Here is a 13868-nt window from a genome sequence, read left to right on the forward strand (position 1 = left end):
CTCTGGGACACCGATCCAGCCACAAGACTTATTATTTGCTATCCACTAGCAGCGAGATCCATTTGCCTAATTTTTTGTGTCCTAGTACTTGCACCATCTCTTTAAAGAATGCCCTATGCCTTGGATGTACTACACATGTCCTTCAAAAGGGCTCAAATTCCAGCTTGTACCTCCCTGTGGGAATACGGTCAGCACCTCACAGAGACTGCAGTTATAACACACTGCAGCACAAGATGCTGTGCAGATGCTGGAAGAAAGGAGGGAGGTGAGAAAAACAATATTAATTTATCTGAAAACTGATTAATTTATCTAAAAAGTGATGAATTCGTCACTTTTTCCATGCCATTTTATTTCGGCTCAAATTCTCATTTCTGCCTTCAGCCTGGCCATAGGGGCCATTACACTCCTCAGTGCCACTGCCACAGCCTATCCTTTTCTCTCTGCATGGTGCCTCCAGCTCTTATGTCCCCGTACTGATATATCTATTCCTTTGAACTCCTACAGGTGTTTACTCTTCTCTGCAAGCAGCCAGAAAGGATAAACACTAATTCTCAGTGACTGCATCCCTCTGATATTCTCACAACATGCAGTCATTAAGATTAACTCCTCTTCAGCGTGTCTAATGTGGGAGAGGCTCACAGCGTGTTGAATTACAGAATTTATCCCGACTGGAATGCAAACTACTTTATCATTTGATATAGCAGCAGCTTGCTAACTTTGGCCACAGTTCTTAAAACTGTAAATAAAACTACACACATGGTAGTATTTTATAAGCTTGCAGACCATAATTCTAACTCACATCAGAGGTTTGCTTCAGGGTCTCTAAATTTCTAACATCCGCCATTCTAGAAAAGGAAAAGCATTAACTTTTACATAGACTGCAGCTCTTAGGCTATTCTCACTGAACACTTAGGATCAGGGGATACATATGAAGACAGTAGGTTTCCTAAAAGACAAATTAGACAACCAACCAAGAGGTGAATAACTTCTGTTACTCCCAAATGGAGAGTTCATATGCTTTGTAAGGTACAGAAGAAGCCAGATGACAGACTCTTTGCTAGGGAACAAGTGTGAGATCTGGATAACCATGGTAAATCACTCTCCATGGACAGCCAGTCAATTCTCATGTGACAACTAAACAGAGGGCTTTTCAATTCCAATTCCAATTCCCTCCTCTGTGCAGTGAAAGTCCTGCAGTATTGCTGTAAATCTTTACTGCTACCTGTGAAATGTCCTCACCATCATTAGCTAGAACTATTCTACTCACTTCTCTGCTTATTTGACTTTACCAATAAAGTTAAATTGTAAGAGAACTTACAGTTAGCTAAAAACTGCAGCAATCTAACCACAAAATTAAAACACAAAGACAGAGAGCCCATAATTCATTTAATATTTCAGGTAACAATTAACAACATTGAATTTCATATCTGTACACCTGCAATCCTTCTTTAAGCATCAGCATCACCTTTGCCATTCATACCAGAGTAAGAATTTTTACTTTTCATACACAAACTCTTAACTGGGGATTTAAAGTATTTATTTTATAAAATCTAAATCCAACCAGCACACCTTATGACTTAATTTCTTTCTGCTCCACAGGTTTCAGGCGCTTTTTAATGATAAGCTCTCCCCTGGTTGTCAGAAAGGTGCTGGACACTTCCTCTTCTGTTGGCAGCCCGTGGGGTAGCTTCAGTGGCTGTATTCTACAGGCAAAAGAGTTTTCTCAGTGAAGTCCTGTGACTAGAAGGGACTTATATTAAATATTCAAAATAAACAAATAAATAAACAAATAGTTAGCAAACCTTATCAGATGCTTAACAACTTTCAGTCTGGAATTCACAGAAGGGATATTTTTGTGCAGTCTTGGCTGATGTGCCTACATAAGGGATAAAACAAGTTTTACAAATGTGTTGCCAAATCCCAAATCTTTGCTCACAGAACTTTGCACACTACCAGTACAAAAATAAACCACATTTGCAAATGTAAGATTTACAGAAGTGCCACACATCAAGAACATACATAAAAATACGCAATCAGAACTTAATTCCAGTAAAAAACAATTTCAGTTTTATTCCTACTTCACTATAAATGCATTTTTCTTCCAACTGTTAGAAGTACGAAAATGTACATACAAGAGCTTATGGGCAAAACTGCTTTCTTCAGTTATATCTTAAATTGATGAAGCACACATTTTTTTCTCTGTAATATAACACTGACTAGGCAAACCTTTGCATAATGTGCAGTTGGCCTGAAAAACTCGGATAAACACATTTTTGACGCAAATTTTTAGAGTCCTGAACTTGGAAGCCTTTTCACTGATAAATAAGTTTTATTTGCCTTCCTACAATTTGTGAATAATATGATCTGCAGAGACCTGAATTCAAAGTATTTACAAAGCTATTTCTATTATTTTAGAAGAATTCTGAGGGTAAAGTTCTCCTCAGGCAATGCAGCACAATACCATACACAGGTATTCTGAATTCCCACTAAAAGCACATTTGCCACAAACATTCCCCTCAGCTCTTAAACACGTCATCACCTTCTCAGATTGCTTTATGGCTGCTGTAAATGTAATTCTGGTTTGTGACTGCCAAATGGAGGTCCTTATAAAACCCACCACCTTAGTGCTACATTTCTGACATACACAAGTATAAAAAACAACAATCATACTTTATCCAGTCCCAGATCACGTATTATCTTCTTTTCCCAATATGGGCGACCAATCACACTTTTTATTCTAGTAATAACGTGGATTTTGTGGGGCTCCTCAGGGTTACCCCCATACTTTTCATGATCTCCAGGCCGTGGCTGAAATACCTAGAATAAAAAGTTCACAAAGCAGAGGTTTTTTCCCTAAATATCTGGTCATCAGTGCTGTCCAAAACATACTTCAACCCTGGTAAAAATTCTTACATCTTTTTCTTTTCAGGCAGTCAATGCACCAACAAAGTGACCTCAAATTTAGCTGTTATAACATGAAGTCAAACATATTTCTATAACAGTTTGCTGATAAGCATAGTAAGTCTTAAGTTTAGCCACACAACCGCACAGAAATACATGGACAACACCCTGTACCAGCACAACACCTAACTCACGTGCATTTTATCAGGGAGCCCGTGCTCAGCCTCTGGATGGCAAGTTTTTCCACAGGCTTTAAGAATGCTTTTAGGGAAAAGAGTCACCTGACACTAGATGGTATCTTGCAAAAATAAACTAAAACTATAAATGTAAAAATGTAAAGTTCAAGTCAAGTACATACCGAGTCCGGAATATTCGACCTGGTAAAGAGACAACGAACCCACACCGGGGACACGATCCCCTCCGTCCTCTTCCCCAGCACCTGCAAAGAGAGGACGGCATAACTGGTCTGCACGTTCCTTACAGCTATGAACACTTGCGAACAGATGACACAGCTCTGAGTCCCAGCCACACCTGGATTCCCACCTTCCCATCGGTCGCGGAGCCCCGAGCAAGATCCCCAGCTGGATCAACCCCTACGAGACCCCGCTTGGATCCCCACTTTCCCGGAGGCTGCAAGCCTCAGCCCCAGCCCAGATCTCTCCACGGATCCCCCCTGGATTCCCCCACACCCCAATCTCTACCCTCCCGGTGCCGGCAAGCCCCAGGCCCGCCGCGGCCGCCATCTCCGTGTGCACCCTTCGTCCCGGCCGGACACCGGTGCCGCGGCACTTCAGTTCCGAGCGGGCGGAAGGACAAGGGTGCGGCACCTTCCCTCCGTTCCCCGCCCAGCCGCCGCTGCCCGTCCCGCTCCCGTCGCCATCCCGGTCCGCGTCCCGTCCATGTCGCGGGCGAGGAGCGATGGCACTGCCGCGCTGGAGCGGGCCGGGGCGGAGACGGTGAAGCGGGCGGTGCAGCTGGACGTGGAGTCCCGGTTCCAGGAGTCGCTGGTGTGTTACCAGGAGGGCATCGACCTCCTGCTGCAGGTGGTGAAAGGTACCGGGCTGGGCGCCGCCCTCGGGGCTCGGGCTGGCCCTGGGGGCACACGAGCAGTGCTGGACCCCGGCGTCCCACGGGGAGGGAGGGAGGGAGGGAGCTGACAGGGCTCCCGGGAGAGCCGGGCCGGGCAGGGCTCGGGAGGGCGGCCCCTGTGTTCAACTGGCCCGTGACTTTTTGTGATTCACAGCCACGACAGATGAGGCGAAAAAGCACCGCTACCGGCAGAAGATATCCGAGTACATGACCAGAGCTGAGGACATTAAAAAGCACATTGAGAAAGAGAAACAAGGTATAAATACCTAAATGGGGGGTACCAAGAGGGGGGAGTCAGGCCCTTCCCGGTGGTACCAATCACCAGAACACGAGGCAAGGGGCAGAAACTGATGCACAGGAAGTTCTACCTGAACTTGAGGAAGAACTTCTTCACTGTGCAGGAGACTGAGCACTGGAACAGATTTTCCAAGAAGGTTGTGGAATCTCTCTCTCTGGAGATACTCAAGAACTGTCTGGACACAATCCTGTCCACGTGCTCTGGGATGACCCTGCTTGAGCAGGAGTTGGACCAGATGTCCCACTGTGGTCCCTTCCTGCCTGACCCATTCCATGATTCCATGAGCTGGGATGTACCCGACATACCCGATTGCTTTTAAATGTCTGTTGTTACATGAATTTTTGATGGGCGAGGTGGTTTAACCTAAAAATTATGTCCTGACCTTTACTTAAACAGTGATTGACTTTCCTTTCAGATGGCAAATACCATAAGCAAATCAGGATAGAAGAAAATGCTACAGGTTTTGGCTATGAAAAGCTTTTCCATGAGTACCTCACTGAGATTGTTTCTGAAGTTTGGGTGGAGGATCCATACATTCGGCAGGTCCATCAGGCAAGTTGATATTTGGTGTAACTGATACAGATGTAGCCACTAGAGAAATTCCAAGCTACTAAATTAAATAAAACTTTTTCAGTTGTATAACTTTCTACGTTTCTGCGAGATGCTAGTTAAGGGGCCCTGCAAGGTGAAAACAATCCACCTCCTCACTTCCTATGATGAGGTAAGTGTCTAGATTTTGAGTTCTGTTTCCCTGTACTCAGGTGATGCCACATGCAAAACAAAATATAAAAATACTGACTTGTTTCTAGATAGTTGAACATAAATAATTTTGTAAGTTCTGAGTTTTCTGGTTAACAAATTCTGAGTAAGCAGAATCTTACATTGAAATTTCTGTGAAAGCTTTGTTGTGGAAAATGTCATAAAAGCCAAAGCATCTGTTGAGACGAGGGTTTTTTTGCTCTTCCAACAGCTGTATTTGTCATTTTAGAGGCTTTCTTGAGTTGAAATCTCTCAAACTACCACTGCACTTATTTAAACTATTACTGCACTTATTTTGGCTCAAATAGTACATATCTAGTTTCAGAGGGCTGAGAGTGAGCTCCTCCTCCTCAGCAAATATACCTGTAGTCTGTCTGCTTTTTATCCTGTCTTTGAAACTGTAAATCTGCCTTCATCCAAGTTTCTTTCTTTCTTTTGGTTTACTTTGATATTGAAAAGGTCTTGTGTGTGGGTTTAAGAAGTGGTGACCAGAAGTAGAATATATTATAGTTAAAAAAAGAAAACAAAACCCCATTATGTTACTTTTACTTTCGATAGGGTAGTGGGAGGAGTCAACAGATGACTGTCTTGGAAGAAATAAAACAGTCATTGAGGAATTATGGAGTAACACTGAGTATTGAATTTTCGTCTTCCATACATGATCGAGAAATCAGGTGGGTGATATAAAAAAATGACCAAGTGGCAGTTATTTGAAATCAAACTATTTAACCCTAACTTTTGAGATAATTACAGCTGTGGCTAACAAAGTAAAAGGGAGTGTCCCTCACTGGATGAAATCAGCCCTCTGTAGTTCTATATTTTCTAATTGTGAATATAATATTAGTTGTCTCTCTACAGAATGGTGCCTTCTGTGGTTCACACAGGTATTGGTGACACTAGGAAATAATTGTGATTGAAACAAGGAGCTTGGGCATCATGTGGATGTAACCTTTTCACTGTGCATTTTTAAAACAGATTCAACAATGGATGGATGATTAAGATTGGAAGGGGTCTTGATTATTTTAAGAAACCACAGGTAAGGATGCTTTGACTTCTTTAATTAACTTAAAATGAGCTCTTCTACGGTATATGCTCACCGTGTCAATTCTGTTCATCTCTGCAGGGTCGTTTCAGCATTGGATACTGTGACTTTGACTTGAGACCTTGTCATGAAACAACAGTGGATGTCTTTCATACTAAACACACAAAGAAAATGTGATCAGAAATTACTGCTTTTAATAAGTGTTTTCATAATATAAAAATGTAAGACTGAAAGATGTTGCTTGAGTCCAGCTGGTTGCCCACAGAAGCAACTCTTCTAAGTACTTGGTCCAGTACTTTTATAATCTATATGTTTTAGAATATTTGAGACTTTCCAGTCTGAGAAAACAAAACTGCATGATTCCTTCTTTGTACTTCTTTGTACTTCTACTTGTAATCTTAATACAATCCATGTCTAAATTTTATCTTGATTTGATAACAGACCCTCAGTAGTGGCTTTTAAAAGCCTCTTTACTGCCATTTCTGGTTTTACTGTTGATTTTGTCTTGAGCCTGTTTTGGATTTTATATCTTTAACTGACCACCTCACAATCATTGGAAGCTGGGCTGCCACATGTCCTCTTTTATAAGCAGTCTTATTTATTTCCTTTAATTCCTGTATTCTAGTCATGACTACTGTTTTGCTGGGGTTTTGTCAATCCTGTAATACTTTATTTCCCAGACTTTACTGGTAATCCCAAATTTCGCATTCCATTTTCCAAGCTCTTTGCCTATGAACATGATAGTGTTCAGTACACAGTCATTTTAGGGTCGTCTTATGTGTCTCTGTGTAATGGATTTTGGACTGGGAAGGCTGCAAACAGCTGTAATCTCTTCCCTGGCACTCCTGTGTGTTCGTTTATTCCACGATACATGACCATATACCTCATACCCATCCTTTGCATTAAGTGTGGAAAGGATGTGTGACCCTCTCCCAGTCTTACTCTCTGACTTTAAAGTCCAATGACTGGCTTTTCATGCCACTCTCAACTGCAGTAAGCTAATCTGCTACTACTAAGGTAGTCCCCTAAAAAGAATAAATTGAAGTTTTTTCAGAAATTGGGTACCCTTAGTATCTCAGTTGGTCAGAGCATGGTGTGAATAATGCCAAGGTCATGTGTTTTATCCCTGTAAGGGCCATTCAGTTAAGAGCTGGACTTGATCCTTGTGGGTTCCTCAAAATATAAAAAGTCCCTTAACTTAAAATATTCCGTGATTCTAAGCAATATGCTATTTAGAATAAAGACAGTTCTCCCTTGTCATACCTTCAGCCTTTGGAAACCAGAAGGTATTATCAGAAGTGCTGCTTTTTTTTTTTTTTTTCCTCTCTCCTTAATCAAGAGTTCTTTGTTAGCAAGAATCTGCCTAAGTCATACAATCTGACATAAAAAACAGGCAGTGGCCTCTTTTTCAGGTCCCATCAAAAACTTTTCAGCCTCAGGACTGACACGTGCCTTACACTTTCTGCCTTGTAATACAATAGGCCTCTATATTCTGATAGATTGTTTCCCCTTAATGTACTTTATTATTTCATCCTCTGTCATGTAATGCTGCTATTCTTTTCCTCTTGCTTCTAACAACAAATCTATTCCACAGCAATCAATAAGAAATGGAGCTGGTCTTTGCCTTGTTTTCTGGGTCACAATTAGCCAGTGGTCTGCCTTCTTTATCCTTTCTCATAATAATGTTTCAGCTTGGCAGTGTTGCATCAGCAAAATGAATAGTATATGTGCCACAGAGCTGTGTGCTATTAGTCATTCCCCTAAACATTCCATAGGAGCTCGCTGGTTTACTGCTGTGATAGGAAGTTTCTAGTCACTTGTGAATTTTATGCAGTTGTGTACAATATATGCCTATTTTTAATGGGAATAAAGGTTATTTTTTATTATTTGTAGCTTCAGTCATCTGTTTGATTTCTTCACAACATCAGAAAATTCAAGGAAGCTGTGTAGTGCCTCATAGATCCAGCCACGTTCTGGAGAAGGCTCACTGTAAATATAGTAATTTCCCAAATGTGAAGCTTTGTGTCTTTTAACCTAGTCCAGCAATTTCAAACATAGAGAACTAGGCTGGAGAAGACCTTTGAGATCATCAAGTCCAATCTATGACCTAGCATCACCCTGTCAACTAGAGCATGGCACTGAGTGCCACATCCAGTCGTCTTAAACACCTCTAGGGATGGTGGCTCCACCACCTCCCTGGGCAGCCATTCCAATGCCCAGTCACTCTTTCTGTGGACAATTATTTCCTAATGCCCAGCCTAAACTTCCCCTGGTGCAGCTTCAGGCTGTGTCCTCTTGCCCTGTCACTGGTTACCTGGGAGAAGAGCCCAAACCTCACCTGGCCACAGCCTTCAGGTACTGTTCTGACCTAATCAAAATTGCATTACACTTTTTCCTCAACTACAATGAAATACATCTTGAGCTTTTCTTTAATTTTACTATATATATAGCTATTATTTAACAATAAAACTATCACTTTCAGTTCATTGTTGCCTTCTACAGGAAAATCTGCTACGTGGGAACATAGGGACTTCTCCTCGATCTGTATTTGCATTTCCAAGTGTTTAGCTTTGATACTAGCACCCATGGCAGCAGGGACTGCCAGCTTTGTGCCAGGCACAAGACAGGCACAAGAAGAAGACACATGTGGCCTCTGTCCCATTTAGCCTCTTCTGCCCTCATCACATAAACCCTCACACTGAACTTCCTAATCTTCCCCTGCTCTGGCACATGCATGGACAAAAGTCCTAACCCAGAGTGGACCTTCAGTGATTCACTACCCAGTGGTGAGCTGAGCTCACTACGGTGCTTGTACAGCAGAGGCACAGGGGCACCAGCACTCTGCAAGAAAGGACTCTGAATCAGAAACCAGGGACATCCCTCTCCACACAGCTCAGTTTGGGCTACTGTCCACAAGGAGCAGGATGCAGGCTAGGGCATCCAGTGCAGCAGCACAATGCCAGTTTTACACCTACTCCTTTCCATCTGTGTCAGCCATTTGTACCTTCTCTGCTACAAGGCCAATTTGGGATGTCCCCACCATTTTCCCTGGTTCAAGCAGCAATGATGTCTTGTCAGCAGTGGTTTCAATACTACGGTTTGGGAACATCAGGTGCAGGTAGGGTGAAATTTAATTTTAATATTAAATAAAAGCACAAGATTGAATGATTTGTTTTCTACAAGCTGAATTTTTCTCTTAGTAGTGTTTGTTTTAATTTTGTTTTTGATACATTAAATAAAAAAGCAGCAGAAGTTTAACTCACACTTTCAAAATGCAAGTCACATTAACCTTATCATATTCTCACATAGTAGACTCCACCTGCTGTGCAACTCATCATCTTGTGGACACACTCTTAGCAATGTTGTCACAAGCGTAGTGGTTTCGTTTGGGCAAAACTTACTGCCAGTGAGACTCTTGACCAGTTCACTGTACAGTCCTGGTGGCAGCCACTGCTCTGGCAGATCAATGTTACAGGCTTCAATTCTTCCATGCTTTACATCCATATTTACTTTAACATCAAGAACAGAATCTTTATAGGTCATGTTAAGACATGTGCTAACGCTGAACTTTGGTGTCTTTCCATACACCCATTCCCAGGTTTGTAGCTCTTTAGTTTTGTTACTAATTCCAGGAAGCAGAGTCTCATCAGTTGGATTTATTAAGGTGATATGGTGATCTATCTGGTGTTGCACAGCATATTCTTTAGCAATGGCATCCAGGAGCATCTCAGAAGTTAAACTAGGATCCTCTTCAAAGAGATTTTTCACCAAGGCAGGCACGCTAGGAGTGGCATTGCTCTTTAGCCCTTTAAAAGGACTTTTTAGCACAGATGATAAAACAAACTTATCTGCATTACAGAGTAAGGTACAGTGGTGATAAGCACTTGTCCTTCCCAGCTTTGCAGCAGTGCCTGAGATTTTGTATTGCCTGTCTAGCAAGATGTCGTATCTGTCAGTGACATGTACATCTAACTGGGGTCGCAAGGCTTTCAGTGCTTTCACAACGAGCTTCAGGTTTTCCATTCGTTCATATTTTTTTCTGGTTGTGAAGAAAGTCAAATTGATATTACCTAAGTCGTGGTAAACTGTCCCTCCTCCACTTCTTCTCCTGGCTAGTTTTATATTTTTTTGCCTCAATAGCCTGAGGTTGCATTCCTGCCAGGGATTCTGATGTCTCCCTATTACCACAGCAGGGGAATTTCTCCAAAGGAAAAGGACTTGTTGCTTCTCTAAATCCATGTGGTCATGGATCCAATCTTCCACAGCTAGATTTTGGTAAACATCATTAGAAACAGACTGGACAATGAGGGCTCCACTAGCTGTGCTCCAGAAGCAAGCTTTTGGAGTCCTGAGGACGCAGGACAGCCAAAGGCAGTTTTTTAATGACTGGAGCACCATGTTTTTAATAACTGCACAGCGGATGGAAGGAATGCCTGCTCTGCTAATGCTGAATGCGGCAGGAGCGCAGCCGGCTCCTGTGACAGAACCGAAATGCCAGTGGCGGGCTTGAGACAGTCATGCTCTTCCCACAGCAGCAGGCGAGTTCCCAGGCATGGTGTTCCTCCGGTGATGCCGCTCAGACCGTGGCGGGAGCCTCACAGGACATCCGGGGGTGTCACAGCAGCTCCTCGCAGTCCCTGGTGCCTGAAAGATCAAAGGTAGAAACGGAATGTGTATTTTCCCCTGACTCAACGCAGCTTTCCTAATTCGGTTTCACTTTGCGTAGTCCAGCTTTGTTAGGGTTTCCTGGCGCGGCGTCCCTCAGCCCCCGACGCCGCGTCTCCGCCCGCACAGCCCCGCCGAGCGCCCTGCGCTACTCACGGTGGGGAACGGAGCGGTTCCAGCGCCCGTCCCTGCTCCTGCGGGCTCCTTGGAACCGGCGGCCTCGGGAGCGCCTTCCGCTTCCCGGGTGAGAGGTGCTGGGGGAGAGTGCTGCGCCTGCCGGGCGGCGGGCAGGGCTGAGGGCGGCGCCGGGCAGGGCTGAGGGCGGCGCCGGGCAGGGCTGAGGGCCGCGGGCTTCGAGCGCGGCCTGGCGCTCGCTGGGCGCCGGAATCCCGCCTGTCCCAGCGCAGCCGCGGCACTGGGCGGGGGATAGAGCTGGGGAGAGCGAGAATGACCAGGTCACAGAATCACAGAGCTGGTCGGGTTGGAAGGGACCACAGTGGGACATCTGGTCCAACTTCAGGGTCATCCCAGAGCACATAGCACAGGATTGTGTCCAGGCAGTTCTTGAATATCCCCAGTCAGGGAAACCCCACACCCTCTCTGGGCAACCTGTTCCAGTGCTCGGTCACCTGCACAGTAAAGGTCTTCCTCATGTTCAGGTAGAATTTCCTGTACATCAATTCCTGGCTGTTGCTTCTCATCCTATTGTTTGGCACCTCCAAGAAGAGCCTGACTTCATCCTCTTCACACCTTCGCTTCAGATACTTTTGGGCATTTCCCACCATATTTACAGGGCAACAAGAGGCCGGTGCACAATGCATAAAATGGATGATTTTTCTTGCAAGACCCAGATGTGCCATTCCTCTCTGCAGGATATTCTGGATGCTAGAAGCTTTTATGAGTTCACAAGGAGACTGAGTTAATGCAAATGCTGAGACTTGTGAAATACACTCTTTGTGGTGCTCATGAAGATATAGAAGCTAAATGCTGATAGCGTAATTCATTAACAATCTGGAAAGTGATCAAAAATTAGATGTATTGCTGGCAGCACATTGTCTTCAGATTTGCATTTAAGCCATTCTTAAAGTCTACCAGACCTTAGCTATAATTCTTCATCGAAAGCTATTGTCTGTGCTTAAGCTTACACCGTGGGACGATGTTCAGTGCTAGCTGAAGTTTTTTATCCACAGTAGTATCCCTATGGGCAAATATGTTCTGTATTTCTCTTGTTCATTGATGTGTATTTCTAAAAGGTACATTACATGCCTTTGTCTTCCATTCTGCCTTAAAAGAGCTGTGTGGGTGTAGTAGGGCAAGTAAAAGTAAGAAGCCATCACAACATGTGTGCTGGTGGTTATTAGTGAGAGAAACAGACTCTAAAAGGAGCTTGATGTGATGTGTGTGCCAGCACCTTTAATGTTGTACTGTCACATTAAAAAAAAAAAAGGAATTTTTTAAGCAATTTGAAATTGACAGAGCTTTTTGCTGAATAATACTTATTATTGCTGAATAATACTTTTGCTGAATATTACACTGGTAATACTTTTTCATTGGAGTGAACTATTCTGTAATGCACAAGGTAAAAAGCATATGGACTTTGTCCATAAAAATGTGCTGGAAATCAATGTTGAAGGCAGTTGACAAAATGCAAACACAAACCTGTGCATTCTAACACTGGTCAGAAGTATGGAAGTGAGTCTTGTGAGGCAACTGATTCTACTAAAATCCCCCAAAAATGTGGGACCACTTGTCTCCATTTTGGCACTTGATTCTTGAATGTTTGCAGTGTGTCATTTTGCCACGGGGTGTCCCTAAAAACCTACTGTGAGATGTTGCAGTCTGTGTTTTTCTAGTCAAAAACTGTTTTCATAGTTAGAACCATAATTTGCTAAAAAATTTAAAGTGTGCAAAATACTAGATGGACAGATAAAAGTGTCATGGGTCTATTTCTGATAAGCTGAAGGATGAAATACATGTGCAACAATAAATGCCTTCCTATTGTTGAAGACAAATCCAGCAAGATAATTAGAAATATTCTGACAAAAAGCAAAAAGTAAGAATTTGTAAATGAACACCATGACTTATTTATCTCTTCTGGACTGGACATTAAAATTTTTTTATGTCCCAACTACTATTGTATAAATCATATATCTGTAAAATATACCAAATATTATTTTCACTTTTGAAAACAATCCTGTATATGAATTTAATTTCTTTTTTGATCAACAGAGCATTGTTTGATATTCAAAAACAATGCAACTGCTCTGCAAAACATTAACCAGCATTAAGAGATAAAAAATAATTCACCATATGTCCCTTAGAGGATACCTTAGACATACCAGAACAAAACCAATTAAAAATGTATAATTTCACTCCTAAAATGAATTTTCATTAAGAATAATTTTGTTAAAGTTGTGAAAACATGAGATGCCCTTTTCACATCTTTTTTGGAGATAAACATGATAATACAGAGTCTCCACTTCCACCATGCCAAAATCTGAAAGTAAGATTTACAAGAAATCCAGGATGGGGAAAGGGAAAAGAAAAAGACTTGTTTCTCTAGCTCTGTTTCTGGAAATTAAAATCTTCCAATTTATTTTCTGGCTTTAGGTGGGGATTGTGTTTCAGAGGTATTATTCACTCCTAATGTCTGAAAAGGCAAGCTGTATCCATGAGTGCTTAATAGTGGCTGCTTGCCAAAAAACCCCGTTACTCACCCTGCACTGTCTCCAGAATATAAAACCTGTGCTAGTGGCTAGCAGGGAAGAGAGGACATTTTGTCTGGTTTCTCTGCTTGACTCTGGGACTACCTAAAGCAGCCTCTTACAAAGGCTGTTTGTATCCTTGCCATGAGCAGGCAATAGGAGTCACAGGGTTCACATGGCCTCCTTACCCTTTTTGCATCACTTTCTTCAAAGGCACCAGTCTGCTTGTCCCTGTCTGTGCTATTCCAAGAAGAAGATATGTGCAGCCAGAGGTACTGTAAATAAGAACTCCTAGCAATTTCTCTGAAATTACTTTGTTGGTGGAATGAAAAAAAGCTTAATTAGTTTTGTAATACTCTGATATTTTAACTTCATGATGTTTGTAAACCAGTAATATGTTAGTCCTGGC

General features: G+C 42.7%; 3 protein-coding genes across 6 annotated transcripts; 1 reads left to right on the plus strand and 2 right to left on the minus strand.

Annotated features, from left to right (window-relative positions):
- Positions 1–1369: 1369 nt before the first annotated feature.
- On the minus strand, positions 1370–3672 carry MRPL30 (mitochondrial ribosomal protein L30). Its single transcript, XM_053971381.1, has 5 exons — positions 3603–3672; positions 3260–3340; positions 2671–2817; positions 1803–1876; positions 1370–1703 (listed from the first exon to the last, which is right to left on the minus strand). Exons 1-5 carry the CDS (start codon positions 3642–3644, stop codon positions 1571–1573), a joined length of 477 nt encoding a protein of 158 aa, XP_053827356.1. The 5' UTR covers positions 3645–3672; the 3' UTR covers positions 1370–1570.
- Positions 3673–3700: 28 nt separating this feature from the next.
- MITD1 (microtubule interacting and trafficking domain containing 1) lies at positions 3701–7981 on the plus strand. Of its 4 annotated transcripts, none has more exons than XM_053971380.1 (7): positions 3779–3954; positions 4145–4246; positions 4704–4840; positions 4923–5009; positions 5606–5721; positions 6023–6083; positions 6171–7981. In XM_053971380.1, exons 1-7 carry the CDS (start codon positions 3801–3803, stop codon positions 6264–6266), a joined length of 753 nt encoding a protein of 250 aa, XP_053827355.1. In that variant the 5' UTR covers positions 3779–3800; the 3' UTR covers positions 6267–7981. The 4 variants fall into 4 exon arrangements, with proteins under 4 accessions (XP_053827352.1, XP_053827355.1, XP_053827354.1 ...); XM_053971379.1 differs by having other exon boundaries at positions 3826–3908; XM_053971378.1 differs by having other exon boundaries at positions 3865–3944.
- A 1237-nt stretch (positions 7982–9218) lies between these two features.
- Positions 9219–10985, minus strand: LIPT1 (lipoyltransferase 1). The gene is made up of 2 exons (XM_053970577.1): positions 10911–10985; positions 9219–10733 (listed from the first exon to the last, which is right to left on the minus strand). The coding sequence occupies exon 2, from the start codon at positions 10485–10487 to the stop codon at positions 9369–9371; it is 1119 nt and encodes a 372-aa protein (XP_053826552.1). The 5' UTR covers positions 10488–10733; positions 10911–10985; the 3' UTR covers positions 9219–9368.
- Between the last annotated feature and the right edge of the window lie 2883 nt (positions 10986–13868).

The sequence above is a fragment of the Vidua macroura genome, chromosome 2 (assembly GCF_024509145.1).
Source record: "Vidua macroura isolate BioBank_ID:100142 chromosome 2, ASM2450914v1, whole genome shotgun sequence".
NCBI lineage: Eukaryota > Metazoa > Chordata > Aves > Passeriformes > Viduidae > Vidua > Vidua macroura.